Source organism: Mustela nivalis (assembly GCF_964662115.1).
Source record: "Mustela nivalis genome assembly, chromosome: 20".
Taxonomy (NCBI): Eukaryota; Metazoa; Chordata; class Mammalia; order Carnivora; family Mustelidae; genus Mustela; species Mustela nivalis.
Window position 1 is genome coordinate 21,172,566 of NC_139039.1, and position 20,920 is coordinate 21,193,485.

Below are 20,920 nucleotides of genomic sequence, written 5' to 3' on the forward strand. Positions count from 1 at the left end.
AGAATCAATTACCTTTTTACTCAATTCCCTCCATAGCTGTGACTCTATCCTTCTGATTTCTCCATTTTTGGGTTAGAGTGATGCTAACTGAATGTGATGCAAATTGAAAGACGGATAGTTCTTAAAGTTTGTATTGTTGCTGGTTTATCATTCGGCCCTTTTAGAGTGATGGCTTAACAGTTTTAAATTCTTCTGTTGTAATAAACCATGGTTCCAGAAAACTCCGTTTCCTTCCAAAAGGTTCGTTTAAAAAATTGATATTAAGCCTGTTCTTAATTTTGCTAAAGAATTGAGTTCTTGAATTTAAATGGACCAACTTATATGGTCAACATGAATAATGCACCCATAAGACTTTCCTGTTTTCTAACTGTAAAAGATTGTTGGTCTGAGAGTGAAGGTTGCAATTTAAAACATTCTTCAGCGTTGTATTTGGTGTGTGGTTATGATTTTAGGGGTCACCATTTTTGACCTTCTGAAGTTTCTATGTAAATTGATAATCATTTTTAATGGGAGAGGGCCTTGCAGATCAACATTGCTTTCGGACTGAAGACTTTTGAGATTTCTTTCCTATTTTAGCGTGCTCACATAACTGAGATGTGATGCTCTGATGTGTGCCTGCATGTTTCTCCTTTGTTTGAATTATTACTCTGTTGCAGCATTAACTGCTGTGCATTTGTCGAGAGTTTTATTTTGAGTTTTGATCAGCTATTTTTTTTTTGTAGATTTGTTAAGTTTCTTTTTCTTACACTCCATAGGAGGTTTAGCATTTTAAGGTGGCTTGTTTTTTAAAACTTCAAACTATAATTATCAATGTTCATGATTCTGAGTGGCCGTAATGAGTGGTTTGGGGGATGCTTGTAAACTGTTAGCACTAATCATAAATCCAAAATTCTGCAAAGAATATCCTCCATTATCTTTTATAGACTATTATCATCTATGCTGTACAAAGCATGTATTCTCATGAGTGAGGGAAGATCTTTTTAAATCAGATGTGGCTAAATAATTAAACATAACTTTAACTAAAAATGTTCAATTACCAATACTTTTCTCCATTAAACCAAAAGAGAAAGGGAGGTATGTTCTCCATTTCAAGTTTTTGGTAGCTTTGAATCTACATTCTGGCTTCTTTTTTGGCTATAGGTAGGCATGTCTGTGTCCTCTTACTCTTTTCAATCCTTTATTTTCTCTTATTGTCTGGAGTACTAATCCTGCTTTTCTTTTCCTTTCTTTTCTTTTTTTCTTGAATAAAACTGGGAGTAGCAGCCATGCTCTAAGTTGAAGGGGAGCAGAAATTATTTTAACTTAATTTCAGCATCGATTTTTAAAATAAAAATATACATCTGTGCTGTAGTAGAGATGAGTGATTATTTTGGGGAAGAGCCAAAGGATATGCTTTTGGCTACATCAAAATGTTAATTGTGCATTTAATTTGTTATTCTTCGTCTATTCACACATAAACAATTACATCTCTCATTAGTATAAAAATGAAAACAATCTGCTATTTTATAGTCCCATATTTTCTGATACTTTTTAAAGCAGCATGGAATGAAAAATAAGATTTTTGAGAAATAAACCTTTTCTATGGCAAGTGTTTACATCATATGAATATAAATAGTGTTCATTAGAAACTAGTAGGGGCAACTATGGAAGTAATTTATTATTCTATTATAATGAATTATAATACATTACTTATCCCTTTAATAACTTAAGAAAATGGAAATAAAACATGATTTTACTGTATAGGACGCTAAGAAAATAAAAATAAAAGCATAAAAATGGTAAATTTGTCCAGAGAGTCAGGAGAGGGTAGTATAGAGGGTAATAAAATTGAAAATTACTGGTTTTAAACCGTATATGATGAATAAAAATATTTTCTACTGGGATAAAACAGAGTATTCTATAAATTTCCCATTTCTGTATATTAGTTAATATAAAGAAGCTCATAATGGCATCTGTATATTTGCTTTTGTACCTTATGGTAAATGATGTCGTTCATGAATGTACTCATGTCACATTTCAGGGCTGGGAAGGTCCACCCTGCCCTCCCATGCTTGGGGGTTATAATTGCTATTTGTACTTTGCTTGTGAATTATGCATCTTTGTTAAAATTGAATCTTGCTCCTTTCACATACCCTGCTATATACCAACATGATCTCCTGGAACAGCCCAGAGTAGCTGTCTTCCTCTTGAAATCACGATTCAGGACATCTAGACAATATTCCTTGCCTCATTTCCCTTCTCAATGCTTCCATTTCCCTATTTCAAGTTTAGTTAGTTACTTTGTTTTCTTCTCTTTTTTTAAATTTTATTTTATTTCTTTTCAGTGTTCCAAGATGCATTGTTTATGCAGCACACCCAGTGCTCCATGCAATCTGTGCCCTCCTGAACACCCACCACCAGGCTCACCTATTCCCCCCTCCAAAACCCTCAGTTTGTTTCTTAGAGTCCAACTTTTGTACCAACATGGAGGGGACTGGAAGAGATTATGCTGAGTGAAATAAGTCAAGCAGAGAGAGTCAATTATCATATGGTTTCACTTACTTGAGGAACATAAATAATAACGTGGAGGATGTTTAGAGAGGGCGAGTTACTTCATTTTCTGACCATTGTCTTCCTTAGTCATCTGTCAGTTGAAGGGGAGTTGAATCCTAATTACCTTGAAAGGTTATATAAACATGTTTAAGTAAACCACATTTTTGTGATCAAATTTCATTTTTTGATTTTAGATTATTCAGCCTAATTAATTTGCATGGGAATTCATGAAATAATAAGATACTTAGAAGTCTCTAGCTCTGTAGATATTTAATTAGGCCCAAATTTGGAACTGCTTTGGAAATCACCTGTAGTTTCTATAGCTCATATAATGCCAGTCTGGGTCAACATTACACGGTGGATATAATTTTGTATTACTAAAGATGAACTAAAATCATTATATGTTCTGTATATAACTTTTGAAAAATACGGTTAAACTTAGCCTTTATAATTAAATACTATATCACCTTTTCTTCCAACTGTAATTTTATGCCATACTAAGAAACTATCTTGAGTCTTCCCTTTCTGAATAGTGTTTAAACATTAATATTTATCTTTCTTGGACTTTGTTTTCACAATTGCAAATTTTAAAGTTATCTCAAAGATAGTATCACTTTAATATGCTCAAAATAAATTTGCTTTTTATATTGAACTTGCTGAAGTTAGGCAATAACAGATTGATAGGGAATATAAAATTTATTCTACATGGAAGAACTGAAATTTAAAAAAACATGTAATTATGTATATTCATGTTGCATTACTGATAATGTCTAGAAAAGAGGCTTTTTAAGAGTTACACGTTTTATATAAATTCATTAACTCTTCATGTGGAGGACTATTTTTCATCATATATCATGGAGAATGAAGATGGAAAATTAATTTTGAGAAGTTTATGTTCAGCTCCACTAATTGATGTTAACCTTAAAAGCTGTAGGCACAAGTCAGAGTTTGAGAGAAAGATAGCACTGATAAGCTTGTAGAATAGAATAAGTTTAAACTAAAGAACTTCATGCTTAATCATAAAGCCAAGAGCACTAGGTTTAGCTGCAGACTAGGAGGGGATAATTGGTATTTGCGCGTTGAGTGGGGAAGAAGTCATGGAGGTCTCTAGATACTGGAATAATAACTATAGAAGATTCTTCCAATCCACATTTGTCTGTTCTAGGCATATTTGTGTAGTTATGTGCTAGACCCTTAGGACATATTGGTGAATAAGAAAGATAAAACTTGGGCACCTGGGTGGCTCAGTTGGTTGAGCAACTGCCTTCAGCTCAGGTCATGATCCTGGACTTCCAGGATCGAGTCCCGCCTCGGGCTCCCAGCTCCTTGGGGGAGTCTGCTTCTCCCTCAGACCTTCTCTCTCATGCTCTCTCTCATTTTAAGATTTTATTTATTTATTTGAGGGAGAATCATTCTCCCTCAAATAAATAAATAAAATCTTAAAAAAAAAAATAAGAAAGATAAAACTTGCCCGCCAGTGCTTATAGTCTTCTGGAAGAGTCAAACAGATAACAAATGCATACACTAAATAATGATAAAATGACATGACAACTATGAAAAGACAACAGAGGAAGGGGGGAGTATCTGAGCAACTCATTTGAGGAAAATCTTCTCTCCAGAGGCAACCTGATTTTGACACATGAGGGTTTAACTTGTAAAGAGGGAGGGAGAGCTATCCTGACTGAGAGATGAGAGCTGGGGTTAAAGAGCCCCTTGCAGAAGAAATGGCAGGTAGAGAGAGACCATGTGGCTGAAGCAGAGCCAGAGAGGGAGACAAAGATGCAGTTAGAGAAGGAGGCCAAGAGACTAGATGATGCACACTTAAATAAAAAAAAATAATAATAAAAAAATTAAAAACAAAGGTAATTATTTTATTCAGCACCTTTTCTGAATCTGAACACATTTTTAAATCTCACTAGTTTATGTGCCATAATAAAATCCCTTCAACGGTCAAGCTTTTACAATAAAGGACATTTAAATGAAAAAAAAAAAAAAAAGAGGCTTGATGCCAGATCTATACCTTACAAGTTAAGTGTACTGACCTCTCAGCATCTATTTAAAGAATAGTTTTCCAGTAAAGGACTGTTGATGGTAAGAAGCATAGGCAGCAGAAATTTTACTTCTCTTTGTCACTTTCTTTGAAAGTCTTTCTCAAGCCCTCGGACACGGCAAGCAGCAGAGAGGTGAAGTGAATACATGTGAATACACGCAAACGAGCCACCGTGTGTGCTCGTCCCAGCTCTACAGCCATGAGATGAGGCAACACGTGAAAGGAATTAAAATGCTTGTCACCTACTGGATTCCAGGCAGAGGGCTGTCTTTAAGACCCAGCAGCCCAGTATTTGTCTGGAGAGGAAATGTTGCTTTTTGACAGATGAGAGAAATCCCCTTAGCGCTGGCTGTGGGAAGAGAGAAGTGAAGTCAGTCACCTGGTGGTGAAGGGCCAGTAAAACAGCAAAGCAGGAGGAGAATTTTCCTCTCCCTTTCTGGCTCTCTCTCTCTCTCTCTCTCTCTCCCTCTTTTCTCTCCTCTGTAGGATCCCCGTCCTATTCTCTCAACTCTTTTTAGCATAACCTTCAAAGGAGATCGTTCCCTTCAGACTTTATTATCTTCTTTTCTCCATTGAGAGAATACCTCTTAGCTGCAAGACGTTTTTAAGTCCATGCACGACTTCGGGGATTTGGTTATCTTGCCAGGGAAATTGATCACTGCTCGGGACTCACTGTGCTAAATTAGCTACCAGAGTAAGCCTGGCGGAGGAAGGCTTTTATCACATACTCTTCTCTTCAGTTTGAACACATTTGCTTGAAATTTGCCGCAGGATGCTGTCCAGGGAAGCAGCTTTTTTTCTTGGGATGCAGCAATTCGCTGGTTTCTAAGCTTATTGCAGAAGAAGAAATAATCTTAAATAGAGTGGATCTTCCCCCCCTCCACCCCCCACCGCCGGCTTGATTCGACTGGGCTGTGTGGCACCGCGGTAAAGATCACCTGTCACCCAATCTTTCAGGAAGTAAAACAAACTGAATTATAATTATTATTTATTTATTTTTATTATTTTTAACCGGTGGAGGCGGCGTGATCACGGAGAATGAGACTGAGAGAAGCTGCCAGGGCTTGGAGGAGGATAAAGCTGAGTTTAGGCTGGAAACTAAAAGACTAGATTGTTTTTTGGTTCAACTTGCCCGGTTTCTCTCCACTTCCTTTAGTTTCGCTCCATGGACAGATCAACAAACCTGGACATCGAGGAGCTAAAGGTACGTGACCCTCCGGGCGGGCGTCGGTCCGGCTTTCTCGCGCTCGTCTGCTCTCTTGCTCTCCTCCCGTTTTTCCGCTGCCTCTTCCTTGCACCGCTAGAATAGTTGGTGGCCCCTTGGGACGGCGAGTGGGCATCTGGGGTGCAGCGCACCCGGGCTCAGGCGCCCCTCCGAGGGCCGAGGACAGGGAGGGCGGCTCTCTGGGGCTCGGCTCGCCCTCTGGGGCTGGGCTCCCTGCCTGCCTCCCGCTCGCGGCAACAGTCGCCCGGTCCTCCTCCGGGGGAGTCGCAGCAGCGCTCCGGGGGCAAGACCGGGCGCCCAGGGCTCGGCAGCCTCGCCGGGGAAGCGGCGGCAGAGGTCTGTGCCCGCTGTCGCCTGGCTGCCCGGTAAAGTTGCCCGAGCTGCGTCGCCACTTTGCCTCCGCGTCCCCCGCCCGCCGCGGGGGGACAGCCTGTTTCCGCTCGGAGATGCCGGGTACCCAGGCGTCGGTGGCCACGGCTTGTTTTCATTCCAGCACTTACTGAGACCCTTTCTGCCACGACCCCTGCGGCGGGCTCAGCTACAGTTGCACTGCCCCGGGCGCGAACTCGTGGCGCGGACTGGAGAGGTTCTCCGGCTGCCCCCGCTACGCCAGCGCAAAGACCGCGCCTGCCCCAGGCACCCGGCGCCCAGCGGGTCTGGGGAGCGGGGAGGGGGGCCGGGCGGCACCTGCGGAGGTTCCCGGTGACCCTCCCCCGCTGTGGAGCCGAGCACTGCCCGGGCGGCGAGCCGCGCCCCCCACGGACCCGCGGTGTAGCCGAGGACCCTCTCCGCACCTGCTCCTCCCTCCCGGACCCCCCTCTGGGCGGCGCGGGGATGACTGGCGGGGGGCATCCTGGCTGACAGTTTGCCCCTCTGCCTGTGGGCACTACTGCCTGCAGTGCCGTTTTTAAAAAAAGACCAAATAAAGACAAAAAAAAAAAAAAAAACCCAAACCCTTAAAATATCAACAAACTACAAAATAATTTAAACGTCCCGCTCACTGTAAATGAAAAAGCGGGAAAGGGGGCGAAGCTTGAAGAATTTTTTCTTTTTATTCTCCACGCTTTTTTACCCCCACGCATGCTCTACACTCTACTGTTTTGGTTCAGAGGTTGTTTTATTTTATTTAATTTAATTTACTAGAGATTCATTTCCGAGGGACTCCGTTTAGGTGAGGACTTTTTGACACTGCTGCCCGCTGGGGAAACTTGACTAGTAGAGGTTTGCTTGGAAATGTCGCGGAAAATGGATTTGCCCTGTAAGAAGAAAGGGCTGGAGAAATCCCCTGTAGAGGGCAAAAGGCTGTCCGCAGCCAGCTGTCTGCCCTGGCCGCGGAGCGCGTCCAAGCCAGGAGGCCAGAATGTGGCTCCTGGAACGTGGACCCCAGATCTGGTGCTTCCAAAAGGCATAGAAGGAAAAGGAAGGAGGGACACAACTGTGGCTGTGCTTTGTGGCATCTGCCCTGCCACCGACTGTAAAGACTGAGTGGGGCGGCATTGTCAGAACTTAGATACCACTTCATTTAAAACTCTGGTTTTGTTGAAAAAAAAGCAAAGCAGGGAGGAGGCATTATTTGCTGCTCCAGTTAAAGTTGGGGAACAACAAGTTTCTGGGATAGGGCCAAGGTCACAGTCAGTAGACCTTCACCTAGAAGAAAGCTCTGTTATTTCTGTACTATACCAAGACAGAATACATTGCCTTTGTGTTTGAAAAGATTCCTTGCAGCTTTTCCCAAGCATCCCAGTCTCCTGAGAGAGGAGGAGGCTTTATTTGAGATGCAAAAGGAAGCAAATGAATGTTTGTAGTGTGTTATCTCATGCAGAGACAGAGTCATCCAGATTTATTTTTTTGTTAGATATTGGGTATGGCACAGAGGAGAGCTTCTTCTTAGGAGAAATGGTTTGGGGTGATCACTTTCCTTGACACCTCATTAGTGTTTTACTGGCTTAGCCCCTCCCCCTTCCCCGAATCTTGGCACCCCGAAATTGTTTAAATCAGCAAAGGAGTACACCTACTCTGGAAGCTTCTGTCTTGTTTCGTAGAAGATCCCAGTTAACCTCAAAACTACTACTCATGAACTCAGAAATTCTCACAGCCAGAGTGTGATACACTTTGCAGCCAAGCAGCATAGGGTAGAAAATGGAAGAGCTTGGGTAGGAGGCGGTATATTCGCAATGACTGGGGGAGAAAAAAGAAGGAATGAAGGAATGTTCAAAGCAAAGATCTGTTGAGGTTGATGAGCAATTATGTCAGGGACAAGCCACTGCTGGCAAAAGAGGAAATGTAGTCAAGCCTTATTCGAAAATGTTTGAGACCCTCCAGTTGTGTTGTCAGGTTTGACTACGCGTCTGGAACATGGAGGCTTTGAAACACATTTGGGAATATATACACTTTCTAGAGATGGGTGTACTACATGTGAAATAACTTGTCTGGATTCCTTACCAGCAGAATCCATTGGCTTGGGTTTTCGAGAGCATTCCAGTTGAAGTTGTTTTCTGGTAGCATTTTACTGAAGGAGACCCCTGTGGTGGTCAGTGGACAGAGGGGGTGATAAAAGCTGGGGGTTCTTCTTTTTCACATTATTCGCATGTTGATGTTCCTTGCTGTGGTCCAAGGGTGCTTATGTTAAAGTACATCCATATAAAACTTTACTTTCTGTGATATCTTAAATACATGAAAAGAAAATGTTCACTGGGATTTGATAAATAATGTGCATAATATTATGAGAATAACATTAAACTTAGTTTTAGATCATTAGTGCCATTATTAGGTGAAACTGCTTCCCTCAAGTTTTAGGAAAGGAAGATTTTGCTAATTTTTAAGTCTTTTTTTTTGGTAATAAACTATTTTCTACTTATGAGATTTTTAGCAAAGAATATATATTTTTTGCTATGCTCTGTGGACGTTAATCTTTTTATATGCTGTTCAGTAAACAGTGTTCTCTTGCAAGTTTTCAAACCAAAGATAAACTCCAGTAATTAGGTGTTATGCCATTGCTATCATTATCATAAAACTAAACATAATATGAACATTAAAAGATTTACTGGTAGAAAACTAAAATATAGTTCTATGTATAAAACTTGCTAATGAAGGTAGACTGTTTCATCTTCTGTTCTGCACACAAGCTCCTGATGGAACTGATCAGTGTTGAAAAGCTACAGAGTTCTCATCCAAAGACTTTTTTTTGGTCTGTTCTTTTCCCTTTGATCTCTAGCTGTTTCTCCAATAAGCTTATAAACTTTACTCTGGATTTTGCCCTGGTGTTTGTTTTAAAGAAGAAGCAACATCAGACAACCCAATACAGGTTACTGCTTTGGAAATGTAGGTGTTAATGAATATTGATATTTGAGAAATCAAATATCTCTGGATATTTGATATCCTGGAATATCTCTGAGTTAGGAATTTTCGTAATTGGTATTTAAGATAGTAGCTTTCACTTTTCTGTTAGCTCTATAGTTGCCCTCTTTTAAACAACATATCGTGTGCACTAGTAGTTTTTGGAGCTGACACTTGTAAATTCGTTTTTTGTAGTATTTATAAGAAACATTAGATGGAATAAATGACTATGTTTAAGTAATACATAAGACACTGGTGATTTTTTACTTAGCTTTTGAAATAGGAGTTTCAAGAAATTGTGTTTTCAGATGCTAAGCATATATTTATAGATAACTGTAATTTGCTTTGAGATCAAAAACATAAAACACATAAGGAATACAGTATAATTTTTGCAGTTGTTATTTGATCCCAGCTTTAATTTATTTATTTGTCAGGATTGTTCCTTTAATGGGATGACTGGCTAAACATTAAAATGGAATTTCTCCATTGCTTGCAGAATACAAACAGTATGCTTCCAGAATATTTTTTTGGTTATCATTTTATAATGTGCAAAAATTATAAACTGTATAGTTCATCTTGAGATGCATAAAGCAAGTTTTCAATAAATATAATTGTACTAGTTTGAGTTAATTAAATGTGGTCCAGTCACTGTTACTTAATTTTATCTCTTTAATATAAATAAAATTTCATTTACCAAGAACTTGAAACTTGCCCTAGATAGGCCAGGAAAATGCTTCCCTGAGTAATACAATTAGGTCATTAAGAAAGTATTGCATGGGTGAGAAGTGATAATCTAGCAAAAAAGAGAAATGCAGAGGTGTTTAAACAAGTGGTTGTTATGAAAACGCTGTCTTAAACCAAGTCTCATAGTATATTAGTCTACAGTTTCAATCAAATAAGAGTGTTGGCACTTAGAAGAATCCTAAAAATGTTTTTTTGCTTCATCAATAAGACACTCAGTTCAGGAAAGTCAGGGTTGCTGCAGTGTAGGAGGCTTTGTGATGAGTATAAGTAGGTGTTTTTTTCCTTTTTTTTTTTTTAAATGTTAGTCATTCCATAGTGAAAAATAGTACTCTCTAACAAATGTCATATTTTTAGCAACTTGCTTTATATATTCATTTCTTGGCTTAGAATTAGGAAACCTTCGTGAATACTGAATTATTTGACCTCTTTCACATCTAAAGCTATTACGATTTCTCCTATTCAGGGCTGGTTCCATTTCTTGTTTGAGGATAGAAACCAGTCATAAAGATTCCAAAACAGTTCATCTTGATTTACTTGTGTTCAGAATGGGGACTTATTTCTTGAAGTTGAAATAAACTTCACGTAACCGTAGTGAAATGTTCTTTTTTTATTCAGTCAGGAGGGATGAGGGAACATTTTTGACGGGAGTAGAAAGAGAATTAAGAAAAGTCCACAATTTTGTTTAAAATTTGAGGGGAGTGGTGTACATGACTATTTCTGAAATCTCCGGGGGCCTGCTGTCATCGCCCAGCATATATTTCCAATTCCTCGTACTGGCTGTTACAGCTTTGCTGATCTTCAGACTTTACCAATTGAGAATACATCAAATTTTGAAGGTCCAGGAAAAAAGAATGCTTTAGGATTTATGGACTCAAAATCATACTACACAAGATAGCTTAATGCTCTAAGACAGTAAATCAGCATGTGTCTTTTGGGGGGGGCATTCCTTTTATATAATACTTAGTGAGGTGTTTCTTATCCTGTATTGGAATTTCAGCTAATATACAATTTGGCAGAGATTACGACTCTAAGTTAGTAAGGAAAATAATCATGTATTTTTGCTCCAATGTCTGTGAAATGTTTGAGGATATGCATTTAAATAGGTAAATGAATAAGTGTTAATGTGTCAAAATAGAAGTTTATAAGTCATTGAGAATTTTGCTTTGAGAATTTGTGCTAAAATTCTCAGCTTCTAAATCTCTATATGACTAAAAGTGAGCTATCTCATTTTATAGAAATGAAGATTTCAATATACTACCATCTACCTTTTTATTTTACTGCAAGTCTCTTTTTTTTTTTTTAAGATTTTATTTATTTATTTGACAGAGACAGATCACAAGTAGGCAGAGAGGCAGGCAGAGAGAGAGAGAGAGGACGAAGCAGGCTCCCTGCTGAGCAGAGAGCCTGATGCAGGACTCGATCCCAGGACCCTGAGATCATGACCTGAGCCGAAGGCAGCGGCTTAACCCACTGAGCCACCCAGGCGCCCCAAGTCTCTTCTTTTTCTTCACAAATTTCCAGAAACATGCGGTGATCTTACATCCCTAATGAAACTTGCTAGAGACTTCTAGGCCAACCCCAGAATGAGCGAATTAAAGGATTACCATCCCTCTGAGAGAATCGCAGACTCATATCCTGACAATTAAAAATTGTGCCAAATGCCTTGAGAGTTTTCTTGCCACTCCTAAACAATATTTTTATAGATTCACTCTGAAAAATGCTGTAAGCCCTCATCAGATTTTGGAACATTTATACTGCTCAGTTGGTATTAAATAGGTTATCCGGAGTGTTCTACACCAACTTGACATCGGAGACCTTTAAAAATAAAGGATTTTATTATCCGTCCAGAAAAGCTTTAATTGCCATATCAGTGTCCATCTGTGAAATAAGTGCTAAAGCTTCAGCCTCAGATATTAATTAAAGCAATCACCCTGCACCAAAATGGAGTTTACCAGTGGGGGAAGTCAGAGGCACCACAAAGTACTTAAAACTCTCACTTCACATCTACCAGCTCAGAGCTGTTAAAGTTGTTGATTTGTGTCATGGAAAGGGCACTCAGCTGGTTGAAGTAGGACTTAGAAGTCATTATTCAAACCCTGGCTTGGCCATCAACCGGAGTTTGTGTCACAATCCTTCTTCCCCTCAAGCTTCTCGGGTGAAGGTTGTGTTGCAAGACGGAAACTGAATCTTAGTACTTTTTGCTCTAGTCATTTTTAGCCACAGCGGAAAGATTTGTTCGAACAACATGTTCATAGTATCTAATACCAATAAAAGGGGGTCAGCTTGGGGCATCTGGGTGGCTCATTGTGTTAAGCCTCTGCCTTTAGCTCAGGTCATAATCTCATGGTCCTGGGATGGAGTCCCGCATCGGGCTCTCGGCTCAGTGGGGAGTCTGCTTCTCCCTCTCTCTGCCTGCCTCTCTGCCTACTTATGATAGTTCTCTCTCTATCTCTCTCTGTATGTCAAATAAATAAATAAATAAATAAATTTTAAAAAAGGGTGTCAGCTCTGGTTCAAGAGAGTTTGGGGGCTTTCTGCAAGTCTTGACCCCTGCCGTTGACCCTGGGATGCTGACCCCAGAATTGTGAGAGTGGGGAACACAGGGTTAAAAACCTCAGGACCTGTGACGATCTCTGTCTTGCCAGTCTCAGACTCTGTATCTCTGAGTATTTGTTTCAGAATGCCATTTTTGTGCCCTTTTGGAAGAAAATTCATTTTCAAATTGGTAAATAAAGTGAATATAGCTCTTTTTATTTCCCAAATACTTCCTTGTTTGAATGTCATTGTAACTTTGTCTGCTGACTATCGTATCCTTATTTTATACATGCCAAAATGGAGACAGAAAAATCAAGTGAAATGTCGAGGAGCTCATGATTAATAAATAATGGAAGAACTTAAATCTGTGCCCTGAATTTCTAAATCCTATGTTCTTTTATATAGGCCACAATTCCAGGAAGTTTATAGAACTTCTGACCATCGAAATATTCTCATTGAATTTTTTTCATATTCTTGTTTCAAATAAAAGTGGTAGTATTGTACCTAGAGTCATAGCATTTCCGCCTGTTATAGAACAATTGTTCACAGGCCATGTTTATTTTTACTCCTGTGCTTATTCCTAATCAGTTATTTTGGGCCAGATTACTGACAGCTGGTGTTTGTGAATAAAACCTGTAAGAAAGTGATAGATAAATCATAGACTGAGACCACTGGATAGGGGTTTCATAACCTTGTACCAATCTTTTAAAATAAACTCTCTATATCTTGTCCAAGTCTGCTAGTCTTCCTCATTATTCTAACTCTCAGGTCACTGCAAATAATGTTCATTTCGTGAGGACTGTACATTGGATTCAACCTCTAGTGTTGCTATGGTTTTCCGGCTTGATGTACATTTAGTATTAACCCTAAAATTTAAAAATCAATGTGTGATTATATTGACCCTAAAATTATTAAGTCCTTAAATTTCATGGTATCCCGGAAATGTGGAAATAAATATCAGGTGATTTAATCCATAATAAACCTAAAGTTCGTAATGGCAGTCTTGGCAACTTAACAGAAATTAAGTGTCATTACAATGTAAAATAGGCTTTAAATCTTGATATGCTTTTTTTCACATCATTTTCCCAAATCATATTTATACTAGGAATCACAAATGAAAATATACAGATAACTCAGTATAGTTTTGGAAAGCCATTTCTTTTATATTCATAGGAAGGTCAATATTAAATAATACGTTTTTGGGGCGCCTGGGTGGCTCAGTGGGTTAAGCCTCTGCCTTCAGCTCAGGTCATGATCTCCGGGTCATGGGATCAAGCCCCGCATCGGGCTCTCTGTCGGCAGGAAGCCTGCTTCTCCCTCTCTCTCTCTCTCCCTGCCTCTGCCTAGTTGTGATCTGTCTGTCAAATAAATAAATAAAATCTTAAAAAAAAATAATAATTCGTTTTTTTGAGGAATGTTTCACCAAACCTTGGCAAATCAACATTTAAGGGTCTGACCAGAGGAGATGATTTATCTGATAACACATATTTTCTGCCAAAGAACCATCATTTTCTTAGATCTCTTCTCTTTCATCATCAGAACTAGATTTTGTCATTCTTCTGGAGACCATTTTCTTCAAAGACACATAGTTTCTTTCATTCACCAGAGTGAGTGTTTAAGAGACATGGAGAAAAGGACCCAACCAATCTGATTTGAGTTTGGCTTCTGCATGGGGGATAAGGCTGTCTTACACGGCTGGTACCTTACACTTTCATACCTGCTTTGTCAGTGTCTCAGCTGAATTATTAATGTCTATAAGCGGCAAACATTCTGGGTTACTCCTAAATGGTTAAAAATGCAAACCTTAAATCTCTGAGAGCCATGAGCTTACTTGGCTCAGTTAGTAACCCACACATTATTACTATCTAACTTCTTTTCATATTGGTTTTTAAACTTCCATCTTTCTCTAGAAGGGCTGGAAAAATAAATATTATCTACCTGAGATAAAGGAGCCTTTGATTCTTTTTTTTTTTTTTTTTTTTTTTTTGGGTAGAAATAACCAATTCAGCTGCCACGAGCAAGAGCATTTTTGTGAAACATGATATAATAAATCAACGTCATGAATGGGAAAATACTGTTATCATTGTGATTCCACAAGTCTGTATCTACTCAGAGTATTGGAGGGATTTTAAAATCCAGACAAGAAGGAGAAGCTAACTAACTCAAGGAGAGAAATTGCTTACCTAAAGTCTTACTGAATTATATTCTAGGTTTCCATTTCCCTTTCAACAGAGACTCAAGAGAGGGAAATTCTATCTAGTCTGCATACCAGAATTAGCTATACAACTAAGCACCTGCTTGGTATTTAATCTTAGGCATCCTTTTCGTGATAAAACTGATTGTATTTCCCCTTTTGCTTTAGTTGCTGAAAAGCTTGGAGGCAGATTTGCGGCCCATCTCGAACAAGTATACTTAAGTCTTAACCTAATTCCTGGCCCCGTAATACTCTTTTTTCCTTCACTGTTCTTAAATACTTTCATAAGGAATTAGTGGTTATAAATACATATATACTTAAAGGTTATTAAGACCTTTTGCGTAGACTCAAGTATTTTCATAATGTTTCAGTGGTGAAGCTGCAATATTTAGCTTCTCTTCTGAGTAGCTTATACCTCAGTATGCATTTACTTTAATTTGTCAGCAGATACAGAGTTTAGAAGATTGGGATTAGGTTGTGTGTGTCCAGTTATGCTGTGTGTAAGACTTCCATTGTACGCAACAGCTGCGTAACGTTTGACCCTGCTTGCCGCAGAATGAAACCCATCGACTCTGGGAGTGAAAGACCGTGATTTCGCACTGATGTTATCAGAACGTGTACATGTTCTAAGGTAACTGGTGTTAAATTATTACTCTTATTTTTTTGTTTTTCAAATTTGGCATTTGGAGAGAATGCACACCTGCATTTCTAAATCTCTGCATTCCTGATACCTAGTACTTTTGTCTGGTGTGAAGACATTACCTAAGAAGAGATAAAATACACGAGCTCGTCTTAACAGCATCTTGTTTAATTTTCTTCAGGCCCACTTTTTAAAATCGATGTTTTGATCAGTCAGTGCCTCGAGGCATCAGAGGCGTTTTAAACTTTTGATAGTTTATTTCATCTCAAGTTTCTTAAAGTTCATGCTGGAGTCATGGTCCAAACAGTAAGCAGTTCATGATGGTGTCGTGTCTGAATAATAAAGACCCTTGTTATTAACCATTTCTGGGAGTGTTTAATAATTGTGGGTGTGAAATTAATAATTATGTACTTAATAATTAAGTATTTAATAATTGTGGGTATGAAATATATAGCAAGATTGGCTTCAACATATTTTTGGCGTCTGGTAAGTGCAGTTGAACACCTTTCATTTGCTTCTGAGCCCAGTTACTATACAAACTTTTCATTTTGTAAATATGAGTATGTTATTGTGTATATATTTATTTTACTTATTTTTGAAACATGAATAGCTTCTAATACAAAGTAAATAAAAACATAACTGACTTTAAAGTGCTTAACATTTGCAATTAGGAATGTTTTTCTATGTTTTAGTTTGTTTCATATTTTAGTCATGCTGGAAAACTCTGAAGTATAGTTCTACAACTTTAAGCATGGAACTTAAAATAAGTTGGATAGTGCATCTCACTAAATTGCACATACTGAGGCAGAGAAGACCAAAAAATTACCCTCTGGGAATATTTGCAGATGATTTTAACAAATGCAAGTCTATGAAATCAAATATAGCATTAGCTATTTAATCATTTGACAGCATATAGCATTGCATGTAATATTAAATTTTTAGTATGCTTGAATGATATTTTTGCATTTACTTGGATTCATTCTTTCTTTTTTAATGAAGTTTTATATTGTTAACTTTCCCAAATTTTATTTCATGTTTCTCCTTGTTATCCGTATTCATTTGTAGTCCAGTTATTATACGGCATAAAACAGAAAAAATAAGATTTCTGTCCATGGTAATACACATACACCTTGCACCTCTCAACTTAAGCTACATCTCCAATTTTTGACAGTCTATCTGAAATCTTTACCTAGATGGTTCATAGTCACTTAAACCTAAGAGAGCTTATTCTCTGTTTAGTGTGTCACCATTCACTGAGGCATGCCCGTTGGAGGGCTTGGGAGCCTTTCCTACTGATCCTACTGACCCATCCCCCTTACTAATTGGTTATCAAGTCCAGCATATCACACAGTCCCAAGTCCTTCCCTCCATACTTTTTGTTAAAGCCCTAGCTCAAGGTCTCCTCTCTGTCCTGAATTTTTGTCAAAGAATGTCTGTCTTATCCCACACGGACATTTGTATTTCTGGCAGTGGTTCTGGCTCTACTGCAGTGAATCCTAATGTGATCTCGCAGTTGAGGCCCCAGGACCTGGGGGTGGAGTTGGAATCACTGTGAAGAGATTTATTTATTCTCTTTCCTATTATTAGTAAGTCATCTCAGAGTTGGTTGGAAATTACTGGAAACTGGGGCACAAAGCCTGGGCCTGATGCTGGGTAGAGAGGGATTTAGAGATTTCTAGAACTGCCCAAGGTTAACCGTCAAAAATAAAGAAAAGATGGCCTGATGCTATTCATAGATTAACTGTGACTAAAATGTTAAAGTTGTGGGGAAAGGAGACCACAGATTATTTGGAGATGATAATCATACGTGCCTGAAATTGTGGCAGACACTGCCCCAGAACCATGAAGGATGTTTCACAATTTCCTTAGCTGATTTTTCTGTTTTTGACAATTGGATCAGATTTTTTTTATAGTCAGAAATACTATCTGCCTCTGGGGATTTGACAGTTCTGTCTCTATGGGGTGGCCCAAGGAGTAAGCCATCTAACTAGGTAGAGCACGGACCCAAAGGAATCTGGGTAGAGGCAGGCCACTGTGTATTCTGAAATGCACACGATATCTAATGAATTTGGTTTGTTAGTGACCTGTAAATCTCAAGCCGTTGGATAGAAGGGCTTATAATTAATTTATCCGTGTTATGCTTAGTCTCTCAGTAAAGTTACTTAATCATGATAGATGTGTTTTAGCTGCTGTATGGATCTTATAATATGGGCTAATAGGAGTAAAGTAATTAAAAAAAAGAATAAAGTAATGTAGAAATGCATAGATCAAAGTAGGAATGGGGTACTAAAATATAACTTAAGATGGCTAATAAAAATGGCCAATGAAGGTCCTCCTAAGAAAATGTGATTTACAAGAATGGGGGAGTCTAGGAAATGATATATGTTCATGCTTCTTCAAAGGGTGATTCTTCCTTTTTGAGGAACTAGCAAGCTTTGTGTCACCATCTAACTGGTCTACCTCTGTCCAGCATATTTGATAAGAAATCCACATTCTATACTTTCAGAATTTCCCTTTTAGAATAAAGTACTATTTGGTCTCTCACATGCTTTAAAGTCTTTGTTGGTTCCCTCTTACTTATTTTATAATCTGTATTCCTCAATATGATAAAACATGATATAGAGCTTGCTCATTTTTAGGCCATGTGTGATCATTCTCTTACTTAATTTTCTTTCTTTCTTTTTTTTTTTTTTAAAGATTTTATTTATTTATTTGACAGAGAGAGATCACAAGTAGGCAGAGAGGCAGGCAGAGAGAGAGGAGGAAGCAGGCTTCCCACTGAGCAGAGAGCCTGATGTGGGGCTCGATCCCAGGACCCTGGGACCATGACCTGAGCCTAAGGCAGAGGCTTTAACCCAATGAGCCACCCAGGCACCCCTCCCTTACTTAACTTTCAACAGACACACACACACACACACACACACACACACACACACAGACACGCGCGCACACACACACACACACACACACACACGTTCTACCATAATTTTACTAAGTACCTCACTTGATCATGGCAGTTTCTTTTGCAGTCCTTTGTAGTATTTCATATGTACTTGTCTAGAGTATGTCTATATTCCTTTGATGAAAGAACTTCCTCTTGTTGACCTTGTCCCAAGCAGAGATGGTTGTTTCTTCCTTTGTGTTGCTACACACTTTGGACATTTAACTCCACTGCACATTCTTTGCTAGCTGTATATGGTAGAGAAAATGGTCTGTATCATACCAATCTTTTGAGACTTGGCAAAAATTAAGTTAAGTGCTATTTTAAAGCTAATTTTCATGTTCTGAGTTTCCTTGAAAAGAAGGTTTTGTGGTTTTTTTTTCATTTGTTAGAGATCAAGTCTTATCCCATAATCTTTGTTTTGTTTGTTTAAGCTGTAAATCATGAAAAAGATATGTTAAATTTTTCTATTATGGCGGTGTTCTAACAGATCTCTCAAATTTTGCATTACGTTTCTGAGACTATGTTTCAGATGCATTTAAGTTTAAATTGTTATTTTTTTCCTGGTGAGTTGAGACCTTTATTATTATGTAATAAGCTCTTTATCTCTGATATTTATTTCTGCCTTAAATTTATTTCTTTCTGATTTTAATGTAGCTATAACTTTTATAACTAGCTTTAACTAGTACCTACACTGTACTGTTACCCCCACTTTATTATGGTTAGTGTTTCTGAAACCTTTTGTTTACAAGCCCTTTGTATACTTAAGTTTTATATTTATCTCTTGCACATATCTAGATTTTAGAAATCCATTTGGATAATGTTTTTTTGTCTCTTATTTACCACTGTTAACTTACTATATTTAATTTAATAAGTTCATTTCAGAAATCACTTTCCTTTTATCTGAAGTACTCTTGGTAGTGGCAGACTTCATTTTCTTGATAGCCTGAAAAGATCTTTTTTACCCTCATATTTAAAATATTTTTTATGGGTTACAACTCTAGATAAATATGGATTTCGTCCTAGTATATTGTAGATATTATTTCATTCTCTTCTTGTTTCCGCTGCTATCAATGAGAGATCAAATCTCAGTCCACATATCATTTAATAGATGTAGTATTTATTTTTAGTGACTTTGAAGACCTTCTTTTTAGCTGTTGTGTTCTTTAATTTTATGTCTGTCTGTGATTTGCTTCTCATGTATCCAGTGGTATTTTATAAGTTTCCTGATACCTTGTGGAAGGAGAAAAGTTGACTCGGGTAATAATGGAGTTTATCCAAGAAATACCATATTATCTTTTTTAAGATAATTTCTCTTAATAACTGCACCCATGGTGATCATGCTGTATGTTTTTAGATCTTATTTTTATCTATGTATGTATTCTGCACTGACTCTGTGCCATGTGGATAAACATTCAAGTATAAAAACTAGGGATTGTAGATTTTGTTTTCTATTTTCCATTCTAATGTTAATCTACTATATCTCTGATACATTTTCAATATTTATTACATCCTTATTGATATATATTTGACAATATTTGGTGGCCAACCAGAATTTTATATTGGGGGAATATGTTCTCTTGTTCAGTCCATTTTTTTCCTTTTCTTTCCTTTTCTTTTTCCTTCCTTCCTTCCTTCCTTCCTTGTCTCCTTTTTTTGGACTACCTGGTCCAACAATAAATAAAAACATGAGTTAGGTGATGAAGTACTACTCAGTTTCTGTGACTAATGATCAACCACATATTTCTAGGGTTTTTTAAAAATTGGGGTATTATTGGCATATTATTAGGTATACAACATAATGATTTGATATTTGTTCACTATAATAAATCTAGTTAACATCTGTCATCATACATACATACATACATACATAGTTACAGAAAGTTTTTGTGTGTATGATGAGACATTTTTAAAATTTACTCTCTTAGTAACTTTCCAGTATGCCTTATAGTATTATTAATTATAGTTGCCATGCTGTACATTTCTAGGACTCATTTATTTTATAAATGGAAGTTGGTACTTTTTTTTTCTTTTTTCTTTTTTTATAAACATGTATTTTTATCCCCAGGGGTACAGGTCTGTGAATCGCCAGGTTTACACACTTCACAGCACTCACCAAAGCACATACCCTCCCCAATGTCCATAACCCCACCCCCTTCTCCCAACCTCCCTCCCCCCAGCAACCCTCAGTTTGTTTTGTGAGATTAAGAGTCACTTATGGTTTGTCTCCCTCCCAATCCCATCTTGTTTCATTGATTCTTCTCCTACCCACTTAAGCCCCCATGTTGCATCACCACTGGAAGTTGGTACTTTTGACTCCCTTAATCCATTTCTTCTACCTCTGGCAACCTCCCCACCTTTTGCAACCACCACTGTCTTCTCTGTATCTCTGAGATTGTGGCATTTTGTTTGTTTTGAGGAGGGGGGCTCTTTATAGGTTTATCACTACCCTGTGGTGGTAACACAGGATGTCATCTATGGGGCAGGTAAAGTCTTCCCATTGGATATTTGTGGCAATTTTATCATGATATACACCAAAACCTTGCAGAAGCTATATTTTTGTGGCTAAGATCTAAGTGAAGACTTCTCAGCATGCAGGGAAGTCTTAAAATTTACTGATTTTGATTTTGAGTTTTCTTTTTTTCTGTAATGCTTAGCCTAAGGAGAATTTTTTTTTTTTTTTCTAGTTTCTATGCCTTTGGTGTCTGGTTCCAAGTTATAGT

The 20,920-nt window shown here is 38.1% G+C and overlaps 1 protein-coding gene across 2 annotated transcripts in view; it reads left to right on the forward strand.

Annotated features, from left to right (window-relative positions):
- Positions 1–4,858: 4,858 nt before the first annotated feature.
- The window catches only part of SGCZ (sarcoglycan zeta), a 1,087,941-nt gene continuing 1,071,879 nt past the window's right edge, over positions 4,859–20,920 (forward strand). For both annotated transcript variants that reach the window (XM_082715514.1, XM_082715520.1), the window contains exon 1: positions 4,859–5,786. In XM_082715514.1, the coding sequence (XP_082571640.1) occupies positions 5,748–5,786 (39 nt within the window). In that variant the 5' untranslated portion in view covers positions 4,859–5,747. The remainder of the gene's footprint in view (positions 5,787–20,920) is intronic.